This window comes from Cnephaeus nilssonii (genome assembly GCF_951640355.1).
Source record: "Cnephaeus nilssonii genome assembly, chromosome: 5".
In the NCBI taxonomy this organism is placed as follows: Eukaryota; Metazoa; Chordata; class Mammalia; order Chiroptera; family Vespertilionidae; genus Cnephaeus; species Cnephaeus nilssonii.
Window position 1 is genome coordinate 32,070,578 of NC_137076.1, and position 27,763 is coordinate 32,098,340.

General features: G+C 55.8%; 2 protein-coding genes across 4 annotated transcripts; both read left to right on the forward strand.

Annotated features, from left to right (window-relative positions):
- The first annotated feature begins 211 nt into the window (after nt 1–211).
- Nucleotides 212–8,605, forward strand: R3HDM4 (R3H domain containing 4). Its single transcript, XM_079770151.1, has 8 exons — nt 212–340; nt 4,317–4,471; nt 5,083–5,207; nt 5,626–5,749; nt 5,901–5,986; nt 6,409–6,494; nt 6,581–6,636; nt 7,601–8,605. The coding sequence occupies exons 1-8, from the start codon at nt 258–260 to the stop codon at nt 7,702–7,704; spliced, it is 819 nt and encodes a 272-aa protein (XP_079626277.1). The 5' UTR covers nt 212–257; the 3' UTR covers nt 7,705–8,605.
- A 2,031-nt stretch (nt 8,606–10,636) lies between these two features.
- Nucleotides 10,637–27,406, forward strand: MED16 (mediator complex subunit 16). Of its 3 annotated transcripts, none has more exons than XM_079772167.1 (15): nt 10,637–10,834; nt 12,226–12,398; nt 13,551–13,658; nt 13,982–14,151; nt 15,815–16,246; nt 16,964–17,069; nt 19,178–19,333; nt 20,034–20,245; nt 20,760–20,966; nt 22,237–22,447; nt 22,912–23,045; nt 23,129–23,326; nt 23,736–23,952; nt 25,848–25,931; nt 26,544–27,406. In XM_079772167.1, exons 2-15 carry the CDS (start codon nt 12,266–12,268, stop codon nt 26,690–26,692), a joined length of 2,517 nt encoding a protein of 838 aa, XP_079628293.1. In that variant the 5' UTR covers nt 10,637–10,834; nt 12,226–12,265; the 3' UTR covers nt 26,693–27,406. The 3 variants fall into 3 exon arrangements, with proteins under 3 accessions (XP_079628293.1, XP_079628291.1, XP_079628292.1); XM_079772165.1 differs by having other exon boundaries at nt 10,644–10,834; nt 23,129–23,321; nt 26,544–27,403; XM_079772166.1 differs by lacking the exons at nt 10,637–10,834; nt 12,226–12,398; nt 13,551–13,658 and having other exon boundaries at nt 14,017–14,151; nt 15,769–16,246; nt 23,129–23,321; nt 26,544–27,403.
- Nucleotides 27,407–27,763: the final 357 nt, after the last annotated feature.

Sequence of the window (27,763 nt, forward strand, 5' to 3'; positions counted from 1 at the left end):
GCTGGCGCCCCGCCATGCCCGCAGCCTGGGTTTGTGGCCGCCGAACCACTACCCCCCTCCTTTTCTCAGTTTCCCCGCCTGGGGCTGGGTGCCCCCTCCAACCGCAGCCCGGGGTTTGGCCGCCTTCCTGGCAGCGACCCCGCCCCGCACGGCCAGCCCCCGAGATCCGCCCCGGCCCGCCTCCGGGCGGCCGTCACTTCCTGCCCGGCCCCGCGGAGGCCTGGCCGGGCGGCGGCGGCGGCGGCGACCTCCGAGCCATGGTCGCCCTGGAGAAGCCCGAGGGCGGCCCAGAGGAGGCGGCAGCGACAGCCGGGGTCGTTCCGGGCGGGCGGCGGACGCTGTGAGCGCGATGGGGCGGGCGGGGCGCGCCCCCCAGGGCTCCGGGGCTCCCTTCCCTCCACCTCCTCGCCCAGCCACAGCCCCGAGCCCTCCCCGCCCCTTTGCCTCGGTGACACCCCCCAGACGCCGGTGGGAGTGGGGGGCTTATTGTTTCCGTGTGTTTCCCTGGGGAAATCCCATTTCCGACCCGCGGGGTGTTTGCTGGGGCGGAGGGCGCACGCCGGCGGGGGGTGTAAGGACCCCGGGGCCCTGGAGTCCCAGGTACCGAACCGTCTGGGGTCCTGGGAGCACCTGTTACCGCTCCGGCCAGGCGGCCGCTGTGTGGTGTCCCCCGGCTTTTGTCCACACGCGGGGTTCCTGTCCCCAGGCTGGGCACTCACCCCACAGCCAGGGCTGGATCCCCACCTGGATTGTCAGCCTCCTTCCTGGGTGCACAGGGTATGGGTTTATCTCCGGCTACATACCCAGATTAACCGGGGGTGAAGGGGCTTAAAACCCGGTCTACCGGAGCCTGTCTGCCCTCGGAGGGAGCCTGGAAGCCAGTGGAGCGAACCCATATGGGTGCAGACACCCCTCCTCCATATGCCTGTGGATCCTGTGGGTCCCAGATTTCCTTTGAACCCTGGAGTTTAGGCAGAAACACCAGGGTTCAAAGGGTGTGGTCCACCCGCCCTGTGCCTCAGTTTCCCCCCTAGTAAAATGAGATAATAACAGTGGCCTCTTCTCAGAGTGGCTGGGGGTCAGTGAACCTGTGCCCCCTGAGGTGCCCAGCACAGGAGTGTCCATTCTTTTATTATCTTAAACATCTTATTATTGTAGTTTTATTATTATTTGTAAAGGATTTTATTGTCTTGTTATATTTGTTATTACTTTATTGTTATTTATTATTAGCTTATGTTATCTCATCTGGGCATTTGCCTGAGGCCTTCTTGGTCTCTACATATATCGGTATTTACCGGAATGAGAGATAATTCCTCTTTTAAGAGGCCTTAACCACAAAAGTGCGTATTTACCTGCCAGGTGTGTTACTCTGACCTGCACAGAGTGCCCCTCACTTCTGTGTTTTGGGGTGTGTGGCCACTGCTGGGTGGCCCCCGCTGGCCCCACCCAGTCTGAGTCATCTCTCTACCCTGAGCCCTCTTGGTTTCCTGCTAGGGAAGTAGGTTCCCGTCTTGCCCGTCCCTGAGGGAGGGGACAGGTCAGAGGAGGTGATTTTTGCCCAGGGCAACAGTGTTAAAATTCCCCATTTCAGGGACCAGAATTGGGGGCGATAGGGTCTGCCCTCCCAAACCCAACCTGACTTGGCAGCTGTTCACCATGGGGCCTGTCCACTGTGCACACGTTTCCTGAGGACTGCTGGTCCAGGAAGCCTCAGGTGCCCCCTCTGGATCCTCAGTTTCCCCATCTGTAGAGTGGTCTTTTTTGGGTGGCACAGAGAGCAGGTGAACAGCTATTGAGCACCCGCTGTGGGCCCGGTGTTGGGGACACAGCAGCGACCAAAACGACCTCGTCCTGTGTCCTCTTTGCACAGGTCTAGCAAGGAAGGTGAGGATTAAGGAGTAAACACATACATGGACCAGCTGATCTTGGATGCCAATTGGTGAAGCATGCAAACAGGGCTGATGGGGCTAGTGGGGGCTGAGGCGGTTTCTGGGGAGGTGACATTTGAGCAGAGGCCAGAAAGAGCTGAGAAAGGGTGCCTCAGGCATAGGGCTCAGCACATGCAAAGCTCCTGAGGTGGGTTGTTTCTGGCTGGTTTGAGGGACATGGAGGGGATCCCTGTGGCTGGAGCAGAGGAAGCCCCCAGAGGAGAGATGGGGGTGGGCATTGATGTTTTGCCATGTAGAGATCATTTTATATAAAGTTTACACTGATAGTTAACACCCCTCCCCCCAGCCTTTATAACAAATATGAATTCCTGGGAAACTGTGCCCCGCCCCCTTTATGCCTTGTCCTCTCTGTGTCTTGAGTGGGGGGACCCAGGCCCTTCGTATTTATGTGTTTCTTATCTCCTGCTGGAATCTGGGTGAAGTCAGGAGGCTTGAATTGATGGTGGACTCATTTTACAGTGCTCAGCCCAGCACTTGAGGCCCATAAGAGGGTAGTAAGCCCCCTAAATGCCTGGGAACAAGACAGACAGGGTCTCCAACACCAGGTCAGGGAAGAGCTGGGCCTTTCTCTGACAGTGCGAGGGAGCCACGGGTGGTGGTGGAACAGGGGAGGGACCTGTTGGGTCTTAGTTAGGTGGGCTTTCGTCTGGGGTACCCACCACGGATCTCTGTGAACTCACAAGTGAAGCAAGAGGCTTCCTTTTGTTGTATGTGGGAGTTCTGTTCAGACTCAGGTTCAAATCTTAGCTCTGCTCCTACTCTGGAGGTGCCAGGAAGCCCTTTTTCTCAAAGAGCCCATGCCATAAGGGCTGGAGCTCTCTCACAGAGTCCTGCCTTGCTCTGATGTCTGATAGCTCCCCCAGGATGTGGCTTCTGTTATCTGCCCAACCAGGCTACCATCCTGGACTCTGTCCAGCTCCTGGAGTGGAGACCTAGGCACTGGAGCCCCAGGGAGGCCATGGGTGAATCTGGAGGTTGGGGTGGGCGTGCTTGAGCCTCAGGAGTCAATTCTCAGGTCAGAGCCTGTGCTGACTTGATAAGTGAATGCTCACCCCATGGATGTTGCTATGATCATTGGTGTGGCTGAGGGGGTGAGCTCCCCATCACAGGAGGAAACCAAGCATATGGGGGTTGGGGAGGGTGCCTGTCCCAGCTTCTCTTGGCTTTGAGTGCCCTCTCCCAGACTCACAGGCACCCACAGGGATTTTCTGGGACATCTGATCCAGCAGTTCGTGTGTGTGTGTGTGTGTGTGTGTGTGTGTGTGTGTGTGTGTGTGTTTGAGCACCTACTGTGTGCCAGGTATAGCTGTGAGTGCCCCGGGAGAAGTTATGATTTATTGGGAGAGGTGAGGAGTCATCAGTGGAGTCGAATGTACGGTGATCCAAAAACCAAAGCAATAAAGTGTTACACGGAAGAGGTTGTGGTCTTACTGAGGAAGTTTCAACAGAAGCCAAAAGGAAGTGAGCCAGTGAGCCATTCGGAGTCTAGGGGACTGTGTACCAGGCAGAGGGCACAGCCAGCGCAAAGGCCCCTCACATGCGCCTGGCTTATTGGAGGAGCAACAGGAGATGACAGGAGTGAATGAGGGAAGGTACATGGGGAGAGGGGGATCCTGGCACCCCAGCCAGAATCCACTATTGCCCCGCACCGTGAGGGTTTCTGAGCCCAGCAGGGACCATCCACACTCTGTGAGTCCGCTGGGGACCATCCTGTGGTTTGGTGTTGTCAGGGACTGACCAGAAAGCCCCAGCAACTTCTTGCCTTGAGGTTTCTATCCAAGAGCCCCCTGCTGCTCCTATGCACCTGGCCTTCTGGTCCCCAGCAGGAGGCTTGGTGGCCCTGCTAATCCATCTCCATAGTTAATGCCATTTGCTCTGAGGAGGGCAGATTAGCTGGAGGGGGGCACTCCAGCCCCCTCCCTGGTCCTGGTCCCTGGGCACATTGGGGAAGCTGGGCTCAGGCGAATCAAGTCTTTGAGAAACTCCCAGAGGATGGTGGTGTTCAAATCCATACACTCTGGGCCTCATCGGCTTACAGCTACAATCTGGAAACCTGGGGGAGAGGGGAGCAGCTTTTCTCAGCCACCCACCTGAGGTGTGAATTCTCTGAAGGCAAGTGTCTTCTCTGAGCTTCAGTTTACCCATCTGTCATCACAATTATGCCTGCATTTCGGGTGATGTGACGATGAAACACAATTAAATGTTAAGGGTCCAGGGCTACATACATGGCAGGGGGTGAGCTGCCGCTGCTGAGGGAAACCAAGCAGGTGAGGACTATGGTAGAAGGGCAGTGGTAGGGTTCTGCCTGGGCGTCCTGGCCTGTCTTGGCCCTGAGGACGGCTCCCCGCCCTAAACCCTGGCCCACAGGCACCTTTCGGGATGCCTGCCCGCTCTAGCTGGCTCCCAAGTGAAGAGGTTCTCGGCCTCCAAGCGGAAGCAGCACTTCATCAACCAGGCCGTGCGGAACTCAGACCTTGTGCCCAAGGCCAAAGGGCGGAAGAGCCTCCAGCGCCTAGAGAACAGTGAGCAGGGGTCAGGGGTGCCTCCTGGGGGTTCCTAGGTCTCAGATGAGAATGGTATGCATGTTGGAATTATCTGCTGCCCTTACCGTGAGCCTGGCCCTGAGCTGGGCAATCCTGGGGCTGGGCCAGAGGGAACTTGAGGCATTGGAGCCGGGGCTTTGAAGGGTGTGTAGGAGTTCAACAAGGCAGGAAGAGGTAGGAGGAGTTCTGGAGGCTGGATGGTTTCTGTACCTTCTGGGAGAGACAGTTGGAATGTGGAGGTGGGGAGGCTGGTACAATCCAGAGAGCAAAAGCTATAAATATAGAGAAGTTAGAGTGTCAGCCCGAGTACTGAAGGGCCTCGGGTTTGATTCCCGGTCAAGGGCACATACCTGGGTTGCAGGTTCAATTCCTGACCCCAGTCAGGGTGTGCGTGGAAAGCAACCAATAGATGTGTGTCTCTCACATTGACGTTTCTCTCTCTCCCCACTCCCTCCCTCCCATTCTCTAAAAATCAATGGGAAAAATACCCCCATGAGAATTAACAAAAAATATAAATATAGAGAGAGGGAGGAAGCCTGGAGGGCCCCAAATGCCACACCCCAGCTCAGAGACCATCTGTTTCTGTCCAGCTCAATACCTCCTGACCCTGCTGGAGACACACGGGGACACACTTGGTCCGGAGGATGGGGACCTGGCGCCCCCCGCAGCACCTGGCATCTTTGCGGAGGCCTGCAGCAATGAGACCTATGTAGAGGTGGGGCTCCCGACGCCCTCGCTCCCTCCCTCTGCTCCAGCCACACTGTGTTTCTGTTCTGGCTCCCACCACCAGGCATTGCCTGTGCTAGTGCCTCCACCAGGAGTCCCCATCGACCTCTGGTCCCTTGATGAATGCCCCTTCAGTCTCCCTCTGGGTTCTTCAGACCAGGCTAGAACCCCCACCCCACCCCAGAACCTCCTAGCACCCATGACTCATCTGCTCATCCATATAGATACCCCTCCCCAGACAAGCAGGTCTTCAGGTGTCCCATGACCTGGCGGGTCCAGTGGGCAAAGGTGTCCACAAGGAGTATTTCTGTACACTTTGTGGCCCGCTGTGTGCATTGGCCAGATGGGGAGACTGATGCCCAGAGATGCACCATCATTAGCCCAGTGCCTGCCTGCCTCTGTTCCAGGTCTGGAATGACTTCATGAACCGCTCCGGGGAGGAGCAGGAGCGGGTCCTCCAATACCTGGAGGATGAGGGCAAGAGCAAGGCCCGGAGAAGGGGTCCTAGCCGGGGGGTGGACCGGAGGAAAGGTGCGGCCTGCATGGGGGGTGGGGGGTCCAGACTTGTGGGTAGGGGCCTGGCCTAGTGTGTGGGGCGGGACTAGGGACAGCTGGGGAGGAGCCCAGTGGGGCGGGCAGGCAGTTTGCTTCAGCTGCTGCCCAAAGCCTTGGACTTTTGCAGAGGACCCAGCCTACACCCCCCGAGAGTGCTTCCAGCGCATCAGCCGGCGTCTGCGAGCCGTTCTCAAGAGGAGCCGCATCCCCATGGTGAGTATCAGGCTGGGCCCATCTTTCCCCACCTGCCTGTCTCAACTTTCCAGTTGGGGGTGGCATGAGGGCACCAGTTACATAGTGCACGTGCTGCAGTGGAAACTGGGTGGGATACACACCGGTGTGATCAGAATGCAAGGCCCAGGACTTGTCAAGGGTGGGAGGGTCAGGGGCAGTGAAGGTGGGCACTGCAGAATGTGTAGGAGTTCACCAGGCAGAAGGTGCAGGCATTCAAAGATATGAAGATTTCTAAGTGCCTGGAATTCTTGGAACTCATTAAGTAGGCTCATGTTGCCGGTCAGAGGCCACATTTGAACCCAAGGCTTTGAGCTCTGGAGACTGTCCTGGGCATGGGGGTGCTTGGACAGCCTGGCCAAGATCTCAATGTCAGCTTGACCCTGGGCCTATATCTCCTGCAGGAAACGCTGGAGACCTGGGAGGAGCGGCTGCTGAGGTTTTTCTCAGTATCTCCCCAAGCCGTGTACACGGCCATGCTGGACAACAGGTGACTGGTGGGGGCAGGTGCAGCAAGCTCCCTCCATGTGTGCCTTGACCCCAGCCTGTGGCCACTCACCACCTATTCCTCCACAGCTTTGAGAGGCTCCTACTCCATGCTGTCTGCCAGTACATGGACCTCATCTCAGCCAGTAAGTGCCTGGCAGCCCTGGGACCCTCCCAATGAATCAATTCTGCCCATAAATCGAGGCTACCCGGGATCTGTTCACTCAGTGGGAGGCTTCTGGGGGCGGGGCGGGGGGGGGCGCGCGGGGAGACAGCCTGAACAAAGCAGTGGTAGTGGAACTCTGCGTTAATTCATCAGAGTACCTGTGGTCCTGGCCTCACACAGGGCGATGCTGTGGACACAGACCCCACCTCCATCCACATCTTCAGAGCCGGGGGAGAGAGGGGCCTATGTGAGGGTGATGAAGCTGAGCCTCAAGGGGACCCCAGTGTCTGCAGGGTCCTCATTTAGCCATACTCCCCTCTGCTGTGCCACACATGACTTCTGGCAAGTGCCCCTTCTTGGGGCTTGTGTCCCCAGTTACAAAGGGTGGTTTTGGGACACAGCTCTCTAGGGAGGGTGCTCGTAAGGCTTTGCTGCCTGTCTGGCTGTTTCCAGCCCAGAGTTGCTTAGGAGACAGTTCCCATGGCAACCCAAGATGTTTCATCCACATGCTTGTCTTTGTTCTCATAGATCAGGATGGATGGGGGGCTTGGCTGGGGGGTGCTTTTCTGTTGGAGTCCAGCTGTTGCCTGAACACAGCGGAGGAGGGGCCCTGGTAAGATGGGGCGCAGGAGAGAGGCAGAAGTCTCCAGGTGGGACTGAGCTTCAGAGTCACGCTAGGGTAGGGATGGAAGCAGGCGAACTGGGAGGAGGCAGGACATTTGTTCCAGGCTGTGAGTGTGCCCTTGGCCTCCGGCCTGTGTATACTCAGTGCATCAATCTGAACATGGATAAGGAACAGAAAGGATGAAACAGGTTGCAGATGGAAGTTCTCATGGATTTGGAGCTGCTATTGTGAGCCTGTCACCGTCAGCCAGACCCCAGGTGCCAGCTTGCCATGCCTCTTGCATTCTTTTCATTCTTGCCCTACTTGTCACCTCTTGCAGGTGCCAACCTGGAGGGCAAGAGACAGATGAAAGTCAGCAATCGGCATCTGGACTTCCTGCCCCCTGGGCTGCTCCTGTCCGCTTACCTGGAGCAACGCAGCTGATGCCAGCCTGCCTGCCCACCCCCCTCCTTCAAGATTTCCTATACCTCCACTGAAATGTTTGTTAATTTTAGAATTTGTCATGCTGTTCCCTTGGGATGGCACTCTCACCCTAGCCCCATCCCATCCCAGCTCTTCCAGGGAAATGCTGGCAGCTGGAGCTGCCTTAGACTATACTGGGCCCATAACTCCCTGCTCTGGTACTCGTATTTGGGTGGAGAGACCTTCAGTCAGCTTTCTCAGCCCAGTCTGAAGCTTACGCGAGGAGGGAGAGGCTAGGTTTTTATCACTTTTAATGAATTTGGGATGATGTGTTGATTTTAAAATTTTCCTTTTGGGAAGAAAAACCAAAAACGCCAACTGATAAATTGGGGGCTTTGTTCTAGTCCCTGCTTGACTTCCCTCCCAGTTTTTGGCTAGAATTGGGGGGTCTCTGGGGTGCTGCCCCTCACCCCAGGAGCATTACGTGTTGTGTGTGTGTGCGTGTTAATATGCATGCTGGTGTCCTGCTACCCAGGACAGCAGCTGTGTCTTAAAGGCTGGTTTTACCCTCTTGGGAATGTGTGTTTCCTCCCCAGGTGCCTTTTGGTGGCTTTTGGGGCCCTGCCTGCTCTACAACCCCTCCCTCCATCTTTTCTCCTCTCTTCATACTGGGAGTCTGGGACTTCCAGCCAGAAGTCTCCACCCTCCCACTGCCAACTTCCCCTCTCCGTGTTCTCTCACCACCACCCCCCACCCACCCCGCCCCCCAGCCTGACTCTGGTCTATAGCTTCGGGGTGTCACCCTGAACCGGGCCACAGAAGCAGGGCTGGGGGACACCCCTCCACACACTGCCGTACGTGTGGCTAGTTGCGCTTTGGGAAAAGTGAATAATTCAATAAATTTCTGGTGCTCTGGTCTCCAGATGTGGGATTTTCTTTTGGGGCCAGGCGGGAGGCACAATAGGTGCTCAGGATGTGCATGGGTCCTGATCACTGAGGGCGGTGGGTCTGGGGGAAAAGCTGAGTTGCTCCTGGAGGGTGAGGCAGGTGGTGGGGAGACTGCTGGGAGCATCTGTGCGTTGGCTCTGCCTACCTGGCCGTTCCTGGATGTCCAGGCTCAAACCCCAGCTCTGCCACTTCCCAGTTGTATGACCTCCAAAAAGTCACTAGTGAGGTTCCTGGTGTAGCCGGCACAAAACACCACACACCGCAATAAAATAACCCGCACTGAGGCTGAAAACAAGGGTTTATTGTCTCCCAGTTCTGAAGGCCAGCAGTCCAAACTCAAAAGTGTCCCAAGACCTTGCTTCCTCTGGAGGCTCCAGGGAGGGTCCTTCCTACCTGTCCCAACTCCCAGTGGCTCTGGTATCCCTCAGTTCCACCTCCCTGAAGACGGAGAAGCTACATTAATTATGGGGATTTCTGCCTAGAAGGTTTGTCTCTTCTCCCCCATGTATGGATTTATTCAATGACTTTATAGCAATGTGGAGGCATGGGTATTTCTACTTTGGATTATAATGCAGTATTACTTAACTTTGTTATAGAAATGATTCCAAGTTTGGCTCCTGTGTCTGTTTGTCTCTCTTTTGTTATTGATTTCAGAGAGAGAGAGAAAAACATCAATGATGAGAGAGAATCATTGATTGGTTGCCTCCTGCATGTCCCCCACTGGGGATCGAGCCCGCAACCTGGAAATTGAGCCTGAAACCCAGGCATGTGCCCTGACTAGGAATTGAACCATGACCTTCTGGTTTCATAGGTTGACACTCAACCACTGAGCCACACTGGTGGGGCGCCTGTCTTTTTTTTTCTTTCTTTTTTTATTGTTGAGAGTATTACATATGTCTCCTTTTTCCCACATTAACTCCCTACAGCCTCCCCGCTCCTCTGCCCCACCTCCCGCCTCAGGCCTTCACTACCCTATTGTCTGTGTCCATGGGTTATGCATATATGCATATAAATTCTTTGGTTAATTACCTCCCACCCACTCCTGTGGCGTTTTTATTTCTTGAGCATGATTCTGACTTTCTGCCATTACATGATGCTCAGGCTGGGCTGGTGTGTTTCTCCAAGGAGTCCAGTTCCTTTTATCGGGGCACCGTGTTAGAATCCAGTGGACGCTGGGTGCATTGTATTCCATTTTAACATACATTTAAGTAGTTTTAAAGTTAGACACTAAACGGAAATCCAAATGGCAAGTATGGAGGATGGACAAACGGAGATATTTGAGTAACAAGCTCAGAGGCTCCCATCTGCAAATGGGACCCATCCCCAGGTTCCCAGAGGACAGGATTGGGTCTCAGGGAGTGGGGCTGTGGGGGTTCTTGCCCCTCTGCCCCAGCTCGGTTCCCAAGCTGCCTGGCCTCCAAGCCTTTGTCCAGGCTTTGCCTTCAGCCTGGTGCACCCTTCCCTGCAATCCCAGGAGGTAAGAGCTTCCAAACTAGCGAGAGTCTAGCAGGAATAGAAGCAGCTTGTTGGAGGAGGAAGTGGGGATGGAGTTTGAATCCAGAAGGGTCCTCAATAGGATAAGTCACCTCACTTTCCCCACCTATGAACAATACAAAAGTAAAGCAAATACAGAATGGAACTTATTAGCTTTGGAAGGAGTTAGAGACGAGGTCTGAGGTTGGGAGGGCCCTCAATTGAGTAAGGCACTTTCTTATCCAGCCTCAGTTTCCCCACCCACGAATATTAGAAAAGCAAAATACTGAACGCTTCACGAGTTTGTGTGGCATTCTCGTGCAAGGGCCATGCTAATCTTTTTCTGTATCGTCCCAGTTTCGTATAGTACTGCCGAAGCCAGCATTAGCTAGGGGCCGAACCTAGGGCTATTTACAGGGCATATAAATACTTTCCACTAAGGGCAACCCATCTTGATATGATATTAGTGCAGCACATAATGGGATCTTTCCCTGGAGTTGAAACAGCGTTCGTTATTCTAACAAAGCTCAGGTAGCTGCTGGGAGTCTATTAAGCCTCACAGACAAACGAGCCCGGAAGTGGGGCGGAGCCAGAGCCGCCGCCGTCCCAGAAATCTCTGGGAAGCGGCCGCGCTGCGCGGGCGACTCGTTGGTCCCAGGGAAGATGGCGGCACCGGAGCCGGGGAGGTAGGACGAGTGCGGGCTGCGGCCGCAGCGCCCTGACTGGCCTGGTGAGCAAGAGGCACGGGGGTCCAGAGGGGTCGGCCGGCCTCCGGGCGCCCCCCGGGAGCGCGTCCCGGAGGAGGCGGGGACTCGAGGGCCTGGGGCGGGGCCTGCGGGGTCAGAGGGCGGGTCGGAAAAGCAAAGGGTGCTGGGTATGCGGCCTGGGCGTGGTCTGGGGTTGTTGCAGAAGTGGGGTCCTCATCCGGGGGAAAATCGCAGCGGGGCCTAGGGATTGTTTCTCTCTGGGGAGGGTCCTTGGCGAATTGGGGGCGGAGTTTAAAGGGGTTTTTTTGGGGGGGCTTGGGGGGGACCTAGTGGTTGCGTGTGGTCCCTGGTTGGGCCTGGAGTTGTAGGGGAGAATTGGCGGCGGAACCTGGAGGGCCCCGTTGTGGGGATGGGGTCTGGACAGCAAAGGGTGTTAGGGGCGGGGCTGGAGGACTTTGGGAGCGGACCAGAGGATTGTTCGGGAGTCCCTGCGGTGAAGCCTATGAGTTCAGGCTGGGCCTGGAGGTTCTAGAGGCAAATTGGGTGCAGGGTCTGGAAAGCAAAGATGGAAGGGGAAGGGGGAAAGAGGGCTTTGGGGGCGGGGCCTGAAGAATTCGGACGTGGGGGTTGTGATTGAAAAAAGCATTTATCATACTAACTTCACGGGGCATTTGTAATGGTGAAAGGAAATAACCCGTAATCGATGCCAGGCACATAGAGAGCACTGAGGAGTTCACCGTTATTGTTATTCTTACAATCCATAAGTCCACACCAAAAACACACCAAAAATAAACTGCTGACTTCCCCCAACCTGTCTCCCCAACTCTGCCGAAGGTACCCCGCCGGTGCCCTTCCGTATGGATAGACCCAGGGTCTGACCTCTTCTCAGTTTCCACTGCTCACCTGGACCAGTGCAGTCACCTCACCCCATTCCGCAGCTGCATCCTCCGGACAGCGGAGGGTCCTGCTGAAATAGAAATAAATCACTGCCTTCCCGGGACTTGTATGCCGTGCAAGGGGAAAGCCAGGACCCTGCACTGTCGCCTCCCACCCTTACTCCAATAACCAGGCCACTTCTTAAACACCGCAGGCTCCATCCACCCTCTGTGCCTTTGCACTGGCTGTTCCCTCCACCTGCAGTACGCTTCCCCAGATAGCTGCTTGCCTCTGTGCGTTCCCTTGCACCTATGCTCACATGTCTTCTGCCGGTGAGGCCTCCCCTGCCCTCTGTTTAAAATTCAGCCTTCCCCCCTGACACACACACACGTAAGACCCAAGGGCAGGGATTGGGTCCTTTTGATTCCTCATGGTGACCCAGCATCCAGCATGGCATTCAGCACCCTGCAGGCACTTGGCAAAGGCAAGCCAGTCCTCCCTGTCACTTCCTCCTTCAGGTGGTCATTCTCTTCCTCAGGTGACTGTTCTCCGTGTGTGACCTGTGGCAGGTGGGCACAATGGATCTGGCTTATGTCTGCGAGTGGGAGAAGTGGCCCAAGAGCACCCACTGTCCGTCAGTGCCCCTGGCCTGCGCCTGGTCCTGCCGCAACCTCATCGCTTTCACCACGGACCTTCGGAATGACGACCAGGGTACACCCTTCACCTCCAGCCCGGCTCCCATTTCCTCTTCTCCCCTCCCCACACATTGTTATACCCCTGGCTCCCATGGTGCCTGGCATGGGTGACTCCATGTCTCTAGCCTGCCTGGTAGCCACCTCCAACCTGTCCAGGCCCTTTCAGTCCTTCCTCATTCACAATTGGGGGGTGGTGAGGGCCCCAGCCTCTCGGGTGTGCAAAGGGCAGATGCATTTAACGGATGGCTGCAACCCTAAGTGAGCCTTCTATTTAACGGATGCTTGCTCTCCTCGGTGAACCACCTCCCATTTAACTGGTGGCTGCTTTCCTCAGTGAGCCACCCAATTTAACTGATGGCTCTGTGATGGTGCTCTCCTACATCTGGTGCCTGGGGGACACTGGGATCACCCCTGCAGGATAGAAGGGGGGAAAGGTGAGCATTTTACTCAGGCTTGTTGGAGATTTGAGTCTCACTTTCCATACCTTACATAGCACTTATTTTTATTTCTTTTTTTTTCTTCTTATATATCACTTTTTAAAAATTATATGTTTTTATTGATTTTGAGGAAGGGAGCAGGAAAGAGAGAAATATTGATGTGAGAGCAAATCATTGATCGCTGTCTCCTGCATGCCCTCCACTGAGGATTAAGCCCACAACCTGGGCGTGTGCCCTGACTAGGAATTGAAGCAGCAACCTTTTGGTGCATGGGATGATGCCCAACAACTGAGCCACACTGGCCAGGGCACATGTCACTTGTGACTTTTGAAAGCCTCTAAGGTGCATGCCCACTGCAGTCTTCTCTCCATCATTTGAGTAATGTGCACCTGTTAGAGAAAATTAGAAAAGCACAGAAATTTAGGATAAAGAGAATCACCTATTATCTTCCACGGAGAAGCACACTGTTAGAATTTTGGGGCCATTCTCTTCCCGTTCTGTGTTCTGGGTCTCTAAAACACGTAGTTGTAGGCACACTGGTGGCAAACTCACAGGCCTGCTCTTTTTCCCGAGGGAGCACAAGCCTGTTCCTCATTAGTTCCCAGGCTGTGTATATGGTCAGCAGCATCTCCATGACTTCCCTTTGGGTGAGACTTTTGCTGGGTTCCTCCATGACTTCAGAGCCACATCATTGTCACTGAACTGACCTTGCCCCGTCCCGTCTCTTGCAGACCTGACCCGCCTGATCCACATTCTGGACACGGAGCACCCCTGGGACGTGCACTCCGTCAGCTCCGAGCACAGCGAGGCCATCACCTGCCTCGAGTGGGACCAGTCAGGTGAGGGCGGGGCTGGTAAGGTTGGTAGGGTCCTGTGTGGCTGAAGGAGACCATGGTGATGCTCACACTTGATCCCGAATCCCAGGGAGATGTGTTCTGTCTTTCTTTGGTCCTGTCCCCAGAGTCAGAGCTGGGACTGGAACCTTCGATTTACGGCTTTGCGGCTACTGCTTTTCCTGTTCCCGTGTTCAGAGCCATTTCCGCATCATGCCTTGTGCCTCTCCCCTGCTCCATCTCCACTGGGCTGGCTTCTCCCAGGTCCTTGAAGTACTGCGGGTAATAGTCCTTGGTGGGGATTTGTGATGCACGTTTGTTTCACACAGGCTCCCGGCTCCTGTCAGCTGATGCCAATGGACAAATCAAGTGTTGGAGCATGGCGGACCACCTGGCCAACAGCTGGGAGAGCCCTATGGGAAGCCTGGTGGAGGGGGACCCCATCGTGGCCCTGTCTTGGCTGCACAATGGTGTGAAGTTGGCACTGCACGTAGAAAAGGTGGGTGTCTGCCTGAGTAAGTGTGGTAGACGAGACCACTTGTTTTATCCATCCATCTGTCAACTTGGCTCCTCCTCCCCCACCACCAGCATCTTCTGTTGTTCTTTTTTAAAAATTTATTTATTTTTTACTTATTTCAGAGAGGAAGGGAGAGGGGAGGGGGAGAGAGAGAAACATCAATGATGAGAGAGAATCATTGATCAGCTGACTCCTGCACATCCCCTACTGGGGATTGAGCCCACAACCTGGGCATCTATCCTTGACCGGAATCGAACCCAGGACTCTTCAGTCCCGCAGGCTGACACTCTATTCACTGAGCCAAACCGGCTAGGGCAGTGGTCAGCAAACTGCGGCTCACGAGCCACATGCGGCTATTTGGCCCCTTGAGTGTGGCTCTTCCACAAAATACCACGTGCAGGCGCGCATGTACAGTGCGATTGAAACTTCGTGGCCCATGCGCAGAAGTCGGTTTTCGGCCTGGGCGAGTCTATTTTGAAGAAGTGGCGTTAGAACACTCAAGGGGCCAAAGAGCTGCATGTGGCTTGCTAGCCGCGGTTTGCCGACCACTGTCCTAGATCAAGGGAAACCTGAGTTAAAATTCTGACTTCTTGCCTATATGCATCACTCTGCTTATTACCAAGTGGGGTTGGTGGTGGGTCCTGGTGAGGATTCGTTGAGAGAATGCATGAGAGGAGTCATCCTGGGGCCTGGCACAGGTCAAAGGCCCAGGAACCTGCATTCTGTTCCAGCTCACAGGAGAGGAGTGTACCAGTGCTCTCAGACCACTTAGAGAAACCCTGTGTAGCCTCCAGCTCAGTGCCGTTTCAGTGATTAAACAGCACAAAGCTCACAAGTGTCATGCTGAGGGAAAGAAACCAGGCCTAAAGGCTGCACGCTGGTTCCACTCAGGTAAAATTCTAGAAAAGGCAAAACTAACAACACAACCAGGACCCAGGGTAGGGTGGATGGGGACTGACTGCTAAGGGCCATGAAGGCCCTTTTGAGGGGAGTGGATTCTGGTCACGATTTTAGTGGTTTTCCATGACAATACGTTTGTCAAGACCCATGGAACCATATGCTTAAAAAAGAGTGAATTTTGTTGCACATAAATCGTAGCTTAAACCTAATTTGACATAAAATAGCAGCAGCCAGTATTTTTATGGTACCTCCTGAATTCTTAGTGCAGGGTCTGCACAGTACAGCCAGCGGGCCACATGCAGCCCCACCTGTTTCTGTGAACAGTCTTATTGGCAGCTGCTTCTACAAACTCAGAGAAAGAGCAAGTAGTCCACCAGCAGAGGCCACCTGGCCTGCAAACCTAAAAATACCGAGTGTCTGGCCCCTTACAGGAGAAGCTTGCTGACTCCTGTCCTTCATGTGTTCAGTCATTTGACTCTCAGCAGGGTCCTCTGAAGTACAGATGAGGAAACTGAGGATCAGAGAGGCCCATAGGACAGTGCTCAAGTGGCCGAGGCAGGATTTGAATTCAAGTCCACGCTTTTGTAGCTTCTACCTCATTGTTCCTGTTTCTGTGGGTGTGACTCCCAGAAGGGGGTCGTCGGGTCACAAGAGGCAGACCCCTAACAGCTCAATGGGGCATCTTTCCTCATGCCCTAGGTGGGGGTGGAACCAATACTAAGAACCCTCGCTCACTCCCCTGCAGTCAGGTGCCTCCAGCTTCGGGGAGAAGTTCTCCCGAGTCAAGTTCTCACCGTCGCTCACTCTGTTTGGGGGCAAGCCCATGGAGGGCTGGATCGCAGTGACAGTCAGCGGCCTGGTCACTGTGTCCCTACTGAAGCCCAGCGGGCAGGTGCTGACATCGACGGAGAGCCTGTGCCGGCTGCGTGGCCGTGTTGCCCTGGCCGACATTGCCTTCACGGGTGGCGGCAACATTGTGGTGGCCACGGCGGATGGCAGCAGCGCCTCCCCCGTGCAGTTCTACAAGGTGTGCGTGAGTGTGGTTAGCGAGAAGTGTCGCATCGACACCGAGATCCTGCCCTCGCTCTTCATGCGCTGTACCACCGACCTCAACCGCAAGGACAAGTTCCCCGCCATCACCCACCTCAAATTCCTGGCCCGAGACATGTCTGAGCAGGTGAGGCCACCTGGGATGCGGCTACAGTGCCACCCATTTCTCATTTCCAGTCCTGGATCGGGAGTCCAACGTGGGTCTCACGGGGCTAAACCCATTGTAGGCAGGGCTGGTCCTTCCAGAAGCTCCAAGGAAAACCGTTTCCAGCTTCTAGAGGTGCCGTATCCCTGGTTCTTGGCACCTTCCTCCATCTTCACAGCCAGCAGCACAGCCTCTACCATCTCTGACCCTTCTGCCTCTCTCATGAGGACTCTGTGATGACACTGGGCTCTTCAGGGACTCCAGAATCGTCCCTATCTCAGAATCTCAGAGTCCTTGACTTAAACCCACCCGCAAAGCCCCTTTATCATGTGAGGTGACATGTCCACAGGTCCTGAGACCAGGACAGGAATATCTTTGAGGCTGTTGTTCAGTTGACCCCACTAAGTCACTATGTTCCCGTCATAACAATGCAGCAATAAGGTCTAAAGTACCAGAGAGGGCACCATCGGGGGTGATGTGTACTGTTCCAGCAGAGTGGTGGGTAGGTAGGCCTGGGTTCGAGTCCACAGCGGCTGTGAGGCCAGGGCCAGTGTGAGCAACTGAGGAGACACGGGCCTCGGGAGGGGAGGTAGCTAGATAAGGAGGCCAGCGTCTGAGCCTGGGTCAGAGCCAGCCCTCCCATAAGGTGTGAATGCCCAAGGTGCTGCCGCCGCCTCCAGTCACCCCTTGTCCTCCCAGGTGCTCTTGTGCGCTTCCAGCCAGACAAGCAGCATTGTGGAGTGCTGGTCCCTGCGGAAGGAGGGGCTCCCCGTGAACAACATCTTCCAGCAGATCTCTCCTGTGGGTGAGTCTCCTCGGTGGGGCTGGGCATTTGACTTTTAAATTGGGGAAACTTGGGCTCAGAGAGGTGAAGTCCTTACTTGTAGTCACCCAGCAGGCAGCCCAGCCACCGCAACCTGAAACCTGTAGGGCGTGTGGGCTGGAGGAGGAAGAGCAGGGCAAAAGTCCTGGGCACAAAGCCAGGAGCTGAACCAGCTCAGCAGGGGGGATTGGCAGGGAGGCACTTAATCCTAAAAGCCAGGGAATCTTGCAGAAACCCTGGTTTAGAGTGAGGAAACTGAGGCTGGAGGGTTAACTGAGTTTACCAAGAACAAGCCTACAGTCTCACCTCCCTCTCCCCCATCCTTTCACCCATGGGGAGACCGTGGCTCAGGATGGCCCCAAGACTGGCAACCCCTCCTCAGTACAGACCCTGGGACACACTGGCCTGGCCTGGCCTGAAGTCAGTGGGAAGCTGGAAAAACTACTGGTTTTCAACCCCTGATGGCGCGGCTGTGGGGGGTAAACCCTGCGCTGAGACACAGATGTAGATGTTTTCCTGGCAAAAGAAAGCTCTGCTTTCTGCTGATTAGTGCTAATGGACTCTGGGGTAGTTGGATGTTGGGGGCGGGTTGCTGCTCAACAAAAGCTGCTAATGAAGCTGTGTCAAGAGGCCCCTTGAGGCTCCATTCGCTGCTCAAGGTGGTTACATAAGCCATCTATTGTGGCTGCAGAGTAATTAACTTGAAGAGGGCCACATTGCCCTGTCCCTGGACAAGCATCCCAGGGAGCTTTTAGACATGGCTGGTGGCCCCACAGGGGGCAGGCAGGGCTGCATTAGTGCCTCCATGTGCAGCAGGGGGGCAGGAAGGGTTTAAATGCTGGGCACAGTTCCCAGCCCACAAACCCTCCCTGGAAGTCTGCTGTGGTTGTTACCTTGACACTCTAGTGTCTTCCATGCCAGATGCTGAAATCCACTCTAACCTCTCTGGGCTGCAGTGTCCCCTGAGGGTTTATAAACTGTGAGGAGCCACCTGGGGCACAAATCTGGACATAGATGGTGGCAGAGATGAGCCCTCTGACAGTCAGTAACAAACCACAGCCCAGCCCTGGCCGGTTTGGCTCAGTGTTTATAGTGTTGGCCCACAGACGGAAGCATCGTGGGTTCGATTCCCGGTCAAGGGCACTTACCTGGGTTGCATATTCGATCCCCCGCCCCAGTTGGGGTGTGTGCTGGAGGCAACCAATCGATGTATCTCTCTCATGTCAATATTTCTCTTTCTTTTTCTTCCTCTTTCTCCCCCCTCCTCCCTCCCTTCTACTCTCTCTAAAAATTAATGGAAAAAATAGCTTCAGGTGAGGATTAAAAAAAAAAACCAACAACAACAAAAAACCACAGCCCATACTATTCTAGGCTGGGTCACCTGGCTGAACCTACTTGGTTCCATGTGCCTCCGGGCTCAGGCTGCTGACCACCAGCTGGGCCCATCCTCCCATGGCGCACATCCCCGCAGCCCAGTCTGCTAACTCAGTGTCCTGGGTGCAAGCACTGTCTGACCCTTTACTTACATCACGTTCACCAGCGCCCACTGGCCAAGCCCAGATTCACAGAAATCAGTCCACTTCTTGTTGGGGCAGGGGCTTCATCCTCACACTGAGGGTGTGGGTACAGGAAGGGGATGCATCTTATCTGATGGGGAGAGATGGGGTCCTACCTAGGATCTCTTAGATCATAAGGGACAAAACCAAACCTAAGCTGGCTGAGTTATGAGGGGAATTTGGGGGTTTGTGTGGCGGCAGGATATCGAGGGTGGTGTCCCCCTTCTCAGTGTGTTGGGTCCATCAAGTGGGCACCCACTACCACCAGCTGACAGCTTCCTGAAGGATACCTCCTCCCCGTCCCCAGGAAGTCCCAGGATTGAGTTCTGTTGGCCACCTCGGGTCATACACCCGTCCTGCACCAACCACCTGGCTGGGGCATGATGTACTGGGTGGCCAGGGCTGGGGTAGGGCCCCTGTGGGGGACAGGCGCTGGGATCAGAGAAGGGGACTTGACCACTGTCGGGGCCCCCCATTGTGGTGTTTGTCTTGTCTTCATTCCATTGCTGTCTTGTGTCCCTGCCCCCTTTTCAGTTGGCGACAAGCAGCCCATGATTCTCAAATGGCGGATACTGTCAGCCACCAACGACTTGGATCGAGTGTCTGCCGTGGCCCTGCCCAAGCTGCCCATCTCGCTCACCAACACTGACCTGAAGGTGGCCAGCGACACGCAGTTCTACCCTGGCCTTGGTACGGCGGTCTCGGGGCTGTCTCTGGTGTCAAGTCAGTTCCCCACGAGGAGGTGGCCCCACTTTCAGGATCAGACAAGCTCAAAGGGCTGGGAGGCTGGCTGATGAAAAGCTGCCTCTTTAGCTCATAAAGGGCAGTTAGAAACCAGTCAGGCAGAGGTTGGAAACTTGGGGGCAAACTTTCCAGATAAGCAGCTGAGACGTTGATCCTGGGTTCAGTGCCCGGAGCCTGTGACCATGAGTGAATCAGGCGGGAAGCACTGGGATGGCTAACAGTCAGCCCCAACCCTGCTATACATTCGTTACAAGCTTTGGGCTTGAGGAGCCCCTGACCTTGCTGACCTCTGTTCCTGCTATGAGGCTCTTCCTGTGCTCCTGTCCCCTCCACTTTGCCCCCCTGGGAGTTGTGCGTTTGCTCACATCGGCTAAAACCTAGCGCCAGCCGCAAGGGGGCCGGGGATATGCAGCCTGAGCGGGCAGTGGCTTGCTCCACTGACTCTCATAGGCTGGTAGCAAAGGAAGAGGGGGTAACGGCTCTGGGGGCAGCCAGCCAGACATGGGGTGGTGGCCCTTTGTGGCTTGGGGCTCACCCAGCCCCAGAGTAGTCACTTCCCATTGTTCAGAACTGGGCAGCCCCACAGCTGCCCGTGGGCCTGTTCTAGGCCCTTCCGGCCCCGACCCTGCATGTGCCCCGCCCCTAGGGCTGGCCCTGGCCTTCCATGACGGTAGCGTCCACATCGTGCACCGGCTGTCACTGCAGACCATGGCCATCTTCTACAGCTCCACCGCTCCGCGCTCCATGGATGAGCCAGCTATCAAGCGCCCTCGGACCACGGGCCCCACCGTCCACTTCAAGGCCATGCAGCTGTCCTGGACCTCCCTGGCCCTCGTGGGCATTGACAACCATGGGAAGGTAAGCACTGTCCCCGGTGCTCCAAAGCTGCCCACTTAGTGTGTGTTTGTGTGGGAGCACCCCCCCCCCCCCCGGCTGTCCTGGAGGAAATGGGCTCCGTCTGGTCACTGTCGGGCGCCTGCCACTTGTTTTGGTGTCTCCCTGAATCCTGGTTCGTTCCTCAGCACCTGCATTTAGGGGCCATCTGCCGTCCACAGGCCTGTCTTGCATGAGGTGCTCAGCTTCCCTGGGGAACTGTGTCTGTGTCTGGAGGTCCCCACGCCCCCTCCCACATGGGTTTGTGTCCATCGTGTGTTCATTTGTGTCCTCAGTGAAGGCTCCGGTCACTCCCAAGGTGCCTGTGGGTACAGGGTGGCCGCTTGGGCCGTTTTTGGGGAGCACTGCACAGCTCCCTCAAACCCATTAACACTTCCACACACCAGGCTCTGCCCACACAGCAGCAGGACCCTAAGCCCTTGGAGGGACAGGGTGCCCGGAGCCTTAGTGGCCTCACCCGCCGTTCCCTCTCCCACAGCTGAGCATGCTGCGCATCTCGCCCTCCATGGGCCACACGCTGGATGTGAACCTGGCCCTGCGGCACTTGCTTTTCCTGCTGGAGTACTGCATGGTGACCGGCTATGACTGGTGGGACATCCTGCTGCACGTGCAGCCCACCATGGTGCAGAGCCTGGTGGAGCGGCTGCACGAGGAGTACACGCGCCAGAAAGCTGCCCTTCAGCAGGTAGTCTGGGGCCACGTGCCGTCACCTGACAGAGGATGCCCCCTCCCTTCTTACCTAGTCCTTCATCTGGAGAGATTTCTGTAGGAAGTCAGAGCCCTGTAGGTGACACGTGAACCCCTGGGGCCACCGCCTCTGCTGCCAGTGGGGGCCTTCTTCTCAAACAGCTTGGAGTGCACGCGTGTGCGTGCATGTGGAGCTGGGGGTTCCTCATGAGACAGGAGCAATGAACAGGCTTAGAGATCAGAAAGGAAGAGAGAACAGTGACCCGGAGACATGATTGTGTGCCTGTGAGACCACAGTCACCTCGAGGGGCCCTGAGCTCCAGTGCGAGCTCAGCATGGAGGCTGCAGAGGACAGTTCCAGAAGTCGGTAGCTTTCCTCTGTGCCAGCGATGACCAGTAAGACAGTAAAGTGGGGAAAGGTCCCCCTCATCAGAGCAGCCTGATGGGACATGAGTGGATTATTCGGGTGGATGTGAGGATGCAGCAGAGGTTCAGGGCTGATCGCGGTGGAAATAAAATCACTGCTGCCTTTTCCGGCGGCGACGACCTCCCCACGACAATATGCCGCTCGCTAAGGCTCTCCTCCGTCCCTCTCCTGAAGAGGAGAGGAGGAGACACGAGAAGAAGCGCCTGGTGCAGAGCCGCAGTTCCTACTTCATGGCTGTGAAGTGCCCAGGATGCTGTAAATCACCACCGCCTTCAGCCAGGCACAACGGTGGTTTTGTGTGTCGGTTGCTCCGTTGTCCTCTGTCAGCCGGCAGGAGGGAAAGCCAGGCTGACAGAGGATGCTCCTTCAGAGGGAAGCGCACTGAAAGCACCTCGAATCAAGATGAGTGGGGAACCATCCCAATAAACACATTTGGATTTAAAAAAATATCACTGCTTATGGGCAGTAACCTAAAGCATTTTAATTCTTTCGTGCGTTCACCCATCCCATGAGACCAGGTCTCCCCTCGGCACCACTGACATCTCGGCCCGGTCAGTGGTGGGGGAGCTGACCTGGGCACAGTGGGGTGTTGAGCAGCCCCACCCACTCAATGCCAGGAACACCCCCGTGTGACAACTACAGATGTCCCCAGAGGAGGCCCTAGTGTCCCCTGGGGGCAGGGCCACTCCCAGGTTGACCCCCTCCCCATTCTGTGAGATAGGTTCTCTTTTCTGATTCCGCCATAGGGAGGTAAGGCACAGAGACGTGAAGCAGGTTGTCTCAGTTTGCCCCCCCAGCTACACACTGGCAAAGTGACTTCCTCACACTGTACACCCCCCAGGTCCTCTCCACCCGGATCCTGGCCATGAAGGCTTCGCTCTGCAAGCTCTCGCCCTGCACCGTGACCCTCGTGTGTGACTACCACGCCAAGCTCTTTCTCATCGCCATCAGCTCCACTCTCAAGTCCCTGCTGCGCCCACACATCCTCAACACCCCCGACAAAAGTCCCGGCGACCGGCTGACGGAGATCTGCGCCAAGATCACAGACGTTGGTGGGTCCTGCCCCCACCCAGCAGGCCACCCTGAGCTGCTGCACATGCACAGTTGTGTGTGGGAATGTCCTAAATCCCACCCACACACTGTCCACTGGGAGCTGACTGTGCCAAGCATGGGGGTGGTAACTGAAGGGAGTGGAGGCCTTGGCCCTCAGGGCTGGCCTGGAGCCGGGGACAGATGTTAACCAGCAGAGGAGCTGCAAGGGGCCCAGTGCAGGTTGGCCCGAGGGACATGGTGGTTGTCCTGAGAGCTGGCAGTGGACACTGTTGCTCTAGGTCCAGCCCTTTCCTCCAAGCTCCTCAGCTCAGCCATCTTGTCCACTTGCTTGTTCAGTGTTGGGTTGACCTCGTCAGGCCCAGCTCACTTGGGTGCTGGTGGGTAATAAGAGGCCCCGGGTGCAAAGCAGGGTTGGTCCCTGTGCACGGTGGGGCCCAGCCACCTGACCACTCCCCCCTTCCAGATATCGACAAGGTCATGATCAACCTCAAAACAGAGGAGTTTGTCCTGGACATGAACACGCTTCAGGCCCTGCAGCAGCTCCTGCAGTGGGTGGGCGACTTCGTGCTCTACCTGCTGGCCAGCCTGCCCAACCAGGTGTGCCCCCTCCCCCAGGACCCATGGAGGTGATAGGATGTGGCCCACATTTAAATACCCAGCCTGAGTGCCTTTTCCTGCAGGGCGCCCCGCTGCGGCCTGGACATAGCTTCCTGCGGGACGGCACCTCGCTCGGCATGCTGCGGGAGCTGATGGTCGTCATCCGCATCTGGGGCCTGCTGAAGCCCAGCTGCCTGCCCGTGTACACAGCCACCTCTGACACTCAGGACAGCATGTCCCTGCTCTTCCGCCTGCTCACCAAGCTCTGGATTTGCTGTGAGATTCCCAGCCCCCCACCAGCATATAAACCCTAGCTGAGTCCCCCCCACCAGCATATAAACTTCCACAAATCGAACCAGCTCTGTCTTAGTCTCTACTGTTTACCCAGCACCCAGCACGGGTCCAAGCACGGGGTGGGTGCTCATTAAACATTAGCTGTTATTAGGCACCTAGTGGCTTGTCTCGAGTCACCAGATTACATTTCTGTTGTCCTTGCAGCCCTGTTCCTAGGAAGGCACCCAGTGCTCACTGAATGTTTTTCAAATGAGTGATTGGGTTCCCGTTCTATAGAGAAGGCCAGAGAGAGGGAGGAGCTTCCAGGGCAACTCTGAAAGCCGGGTCAGAGCTGGGCCCAAACCTGGTCCCTGAGCGCTGAGCTGAACACGACATCCCCGTGGTCCCTCTCTGCAGGCCGTGACGAGGGCCCCACCAGTGAGCCAGACGAGGCACTCGTTGATGAATGCTGCCTGCTGCCCAGCCAGCTGCTCATTCCCAGCTTGGACTGGCTGCCCGTCAGTGACGGCCTGGTCAGCCGCCTGCAGCCCAAGCAGCCCCTGCGTCTGCACTTCGGCAAGGCTCCCATTCTCCCCGGCAGCGCCACCACCTTGCAGCTGGATGGCCTTATCAGGTGCGTGCCCTCTGCCTCGGGCCCTTTGCATATTCTTTCCGGGGGGGTTCCCCCCACTGAGCCTACCGGACCCCTTCATGCTTCTGCCTCAGGGCTGCTGTGCTGTGCCTGCTGCTTCCTCTGACCTTGACCCGAATGCTGTCCCTGGGGAGGTCCCTAGCTTAGGCAGTGAATCCCCCCCCACCTCCTCCTAGTATCTGTCACTTCCCTCCACCATCACCTCAGTCTTTTTATTTCTTTATCTTTAAAATTTTTATTGATTTCAGAGAGGAAGGGAGAGAGAAAGAGGATAGAAACATCAATGAGAGAGAATCATTGATCTGCTGCCTCCTGCACACCCCCTACTGGGGATTGAGTCCGCAACCCTGGCATGTGCCCTTGACCGGAATTGAACCCAGGACCCTTCAGTCCGCAGGCCGACGCTCTGTCCACTGAGCCCAACTGGCTGCGGCCATCACCTCAGTCTTCACTGATTTGTGCACTCGGGTATCCATGTAACACCGTGTCCTCGCCCTGGTCTGTCACCTCTTGCATGCAGTGCCCACATGGCTGGCCGTGGTTACTTGGGCTCCAGCCTCTGCAGAGGTCAGGCTGATACGTGGCCTGAGCCCCCAACTATAAAGCACATCCGGCCTGGCCCCCGGCCCTAGTAGACACTAAGTCAGGCAGGACCGTCACAGGGCTGAGGGGAGCTCATGCAGTCAAGGGCCGGCCCTGTCTTTGGAAACGGGTCTGGATAGCCGAAGCCTGCTAAGTTAACCCTTCACTGCCCACAGTACTGTAGCGGGGGCGGGGGAGGGGGGCTTGTCCCCATCTTACAGAGGAGTCAACAGCTCAGAAAAGGTCAATCACGCCCTGGCTGGTGTGGCTCAGTTGGTTAGGCATCGTCCCATGCACCAAAAGGTTGCTGGTTCGATCCCTGGTAGGGGCGTGCAGGAGGCAACCAAGCAATGTCACGTTCTCACATCAGTGTTGCTCCCTCTCCCTTTCCTCTCCTCTCTATAAAAATCAATTAAACAAAAAACAAAAATAAAAGGTGCAATCACTGAGCCAGGGTTACAACCAGGAACCCTGGAACCCTGGGCCACCATCTGTACCAGGACCCATCGGGCTCCCACCCCTGCTCAGTGTTCATTGGATGGAGAAACACACATGACCTCCCCAAGTATCCTGTTACTTTGGAAGTTTCAGAAAACATGAGTAAGCCCTGGCTGGGAGGCTCGGTTGGCTGGAGTGCCGTCCTGTACACCAAAAGGTTGCGGGTTCAATTCTCGGTCAGGGCACATAACCTAGGTTGGAGGCAACCAATTGATGTTTCTCTTTCTCTCTCTCTCTCTCTTCCTTCCTCTCTCAAAATAATCAATAAACATATCCTTGGGTGAAGGTAAAAAAAGTAAATAAAACAGGTGAATAAAGGAAATAACCATTCACACCCTGGGGTCCCACCTCTGGGACCGCCCTGCATTTCCTTTCTTGTGTCACGCCCTGATGAATCGCAGGCTTCCCTCTTTTTGGGGGTTCAGAAAAGACTTTATGAATGAGTATGCTGGTTACAGAGAGGTTTTAAACCCTTTGTTCTGGAAACTTCCAAACATGTTTTAAACGAATATATCCAACTGTCCTGCCCCAGCCACCAGGTTCACTCCTGCAGAAGCTCCTACTGCCAGGTTCTCTGGTGTCATCCAGGGTGTCCGCACCATCCCTGCAGGGTGTCTCTGTGTGTAGAGGGATTGTAGATGCACACCTACATGCACACACTCCCTTGTGTTTTGTCACAGTGGATGTGTCGTGTGTGCATGCATCTGTGTTCGCATGTGTGCACATGTGCATGCATCTCTCTGCGTGTTGTGGGGTTGGAGGCCTGATCCCCTTTGCTCTCCCCTCTCATCGGCCAGGGCAACGGGCCAGCCCAAGATCGACCACCTGCGGAGGCTGCACCTGGGAGCCCACCCCACGGAGGAGTGCAAGGCCTGTACGAGGTGAGCCCCCCACTGTGGACCCTTTGTCAGTCCCGCGGCAAACCCTGTCCCCACTCTGCCACCAGGTGACCACAGGGTGAGAGGCTTGTCTGTGAACTTCACTTCCCCCACTTGTGGGGCTGCCGAGAGGGCACACCGGGCAGTTTCTGTACCGGACAAACTGCCTCGGGAGGTCCTGGGCTTCCTTTCCTGGGGCACGATGATGATCAGGTGACCACACAGCCCTTGATCAGGTGACCACACAGCCCTTGCAGAGCTCCTAGCGCAGGAATGAAGGTACGGCCACAGCAGTATGAGGCCTGGGCCCTGTGCTGGCCCTTTGCAGACGTGGCCCTGATCACTGCCACACGATCCCAGACGCAGGTTCTCACTCGCAGGTCACACCACTAGGGCGTGTCTAAGCCAGGACTGGAATCCCTACCTTGCCTCGTTCACTGAGGGAGGTGAAGGGGCAATGCCTAAACTTGGACGGGAGGATGTGGAAGAGTTAGCTCAGTGTGGAGGGTAGTGCCTGGAATAGTATTCCTGGTGGGGGAACAGCATGTGCAAGGGCCCAGTGGCAGGTGAGAGAGGGCCCTGCCAGCACATGCTACCACCCAGATCTGTCTGCAGGTGTGGCTGTGTTACCATGCTCAAGTCGCCCAACAAGACAACAGCCGTCAAACAATGGGAACAGCGCTGGATCAAGAACTGCCTGTGTGGGGGGCTCTGGCGGCGGATGCCCCTCAGCTGCCCTTGACTGGGGCCCCCAAGCCCTGTAAATAGATCCCTGATGGATTTTATAGGAAGGTGATTCTGTCCCTTCGCCAGTGACAGCATTCCACACACTCAGGACCTTTATTAGTACATTCAAAGATGGTCATCCTTGACCTGGCCAGGCAGCTCAGTTGGTTAGAGCGTGGTCCCCACACACCAAGGTTGGGGGTTGAATCCCTAGTCAGGGCACATACAAGAAATAGCCAAGGAATGCGTACACAAGTGGAATAACAATCGATGTTTCTCTCCCTCTAAAAATAAATAAATTTTTTTTTAAAATAGTCATTCTTCAAGTGTGGCTTTTGGCGCCTCATCAGCCAAGGCCTGATGAGGGGGGCGGGCAGGGGAGACATGGCCTGAAGCCTCAGGTTGGTGCCCAGGGGCTCACTTTTCCTCTCTTGGAGCCTAACGGTGCATCCCCGGAAGTGGGGCCCAGTTTCACAGCTGGCCTCTATCCGTGCTGTGTGCTAACAGACAGACCTAGGTCTGCTCACACGTCTGTGGCTCAGGTGCCGACTTCCCCGAACCTCCAGACCCCCGGGCTTCCCAACTCGCAGATGCCCCTGGTCATAGTTCAGAGGGTCCAGAACATTCTGAATGTTGGTCCTTTAAATGTCCTATGTGAGCCCTGGCTGTTGTGGCTCAGTTGGTTGAGTGTCATCCCATGGACCAAAAGGTAGCAGGTTTGATTCCCAGGTTGCAGGCTCAATCCCTGATATGCGGGAGGCAGCTAATTCATGTTTCTCTCTAAAGTCAATAAAAACATATTAAAAAAAAGAAAATGTCCCACTTGAATCTATTGGGTGTCCAGCGGTTGCTGCTGGTTACACCAGCCAGGCATTTTCCTCAGTTTCCTCACCTGTATCTACTGATGCTGTACCTGCTCATACAAGTGGCTCTGACCCAGGTGGCCCAGTAAACATTCAGCTGTATAGGGTGGCAGGTGCTTGGCCATGTGGTGGGCATCACCCCAGCAGCGCCCCCCAAGTCCCACCCAATCCTGACTTCCCCTCCCCCATCGTGTTTCCGGGCAGTTCTGTCTGTATGTGCCCATATGTGTGCTCTCTTGCTCTGTC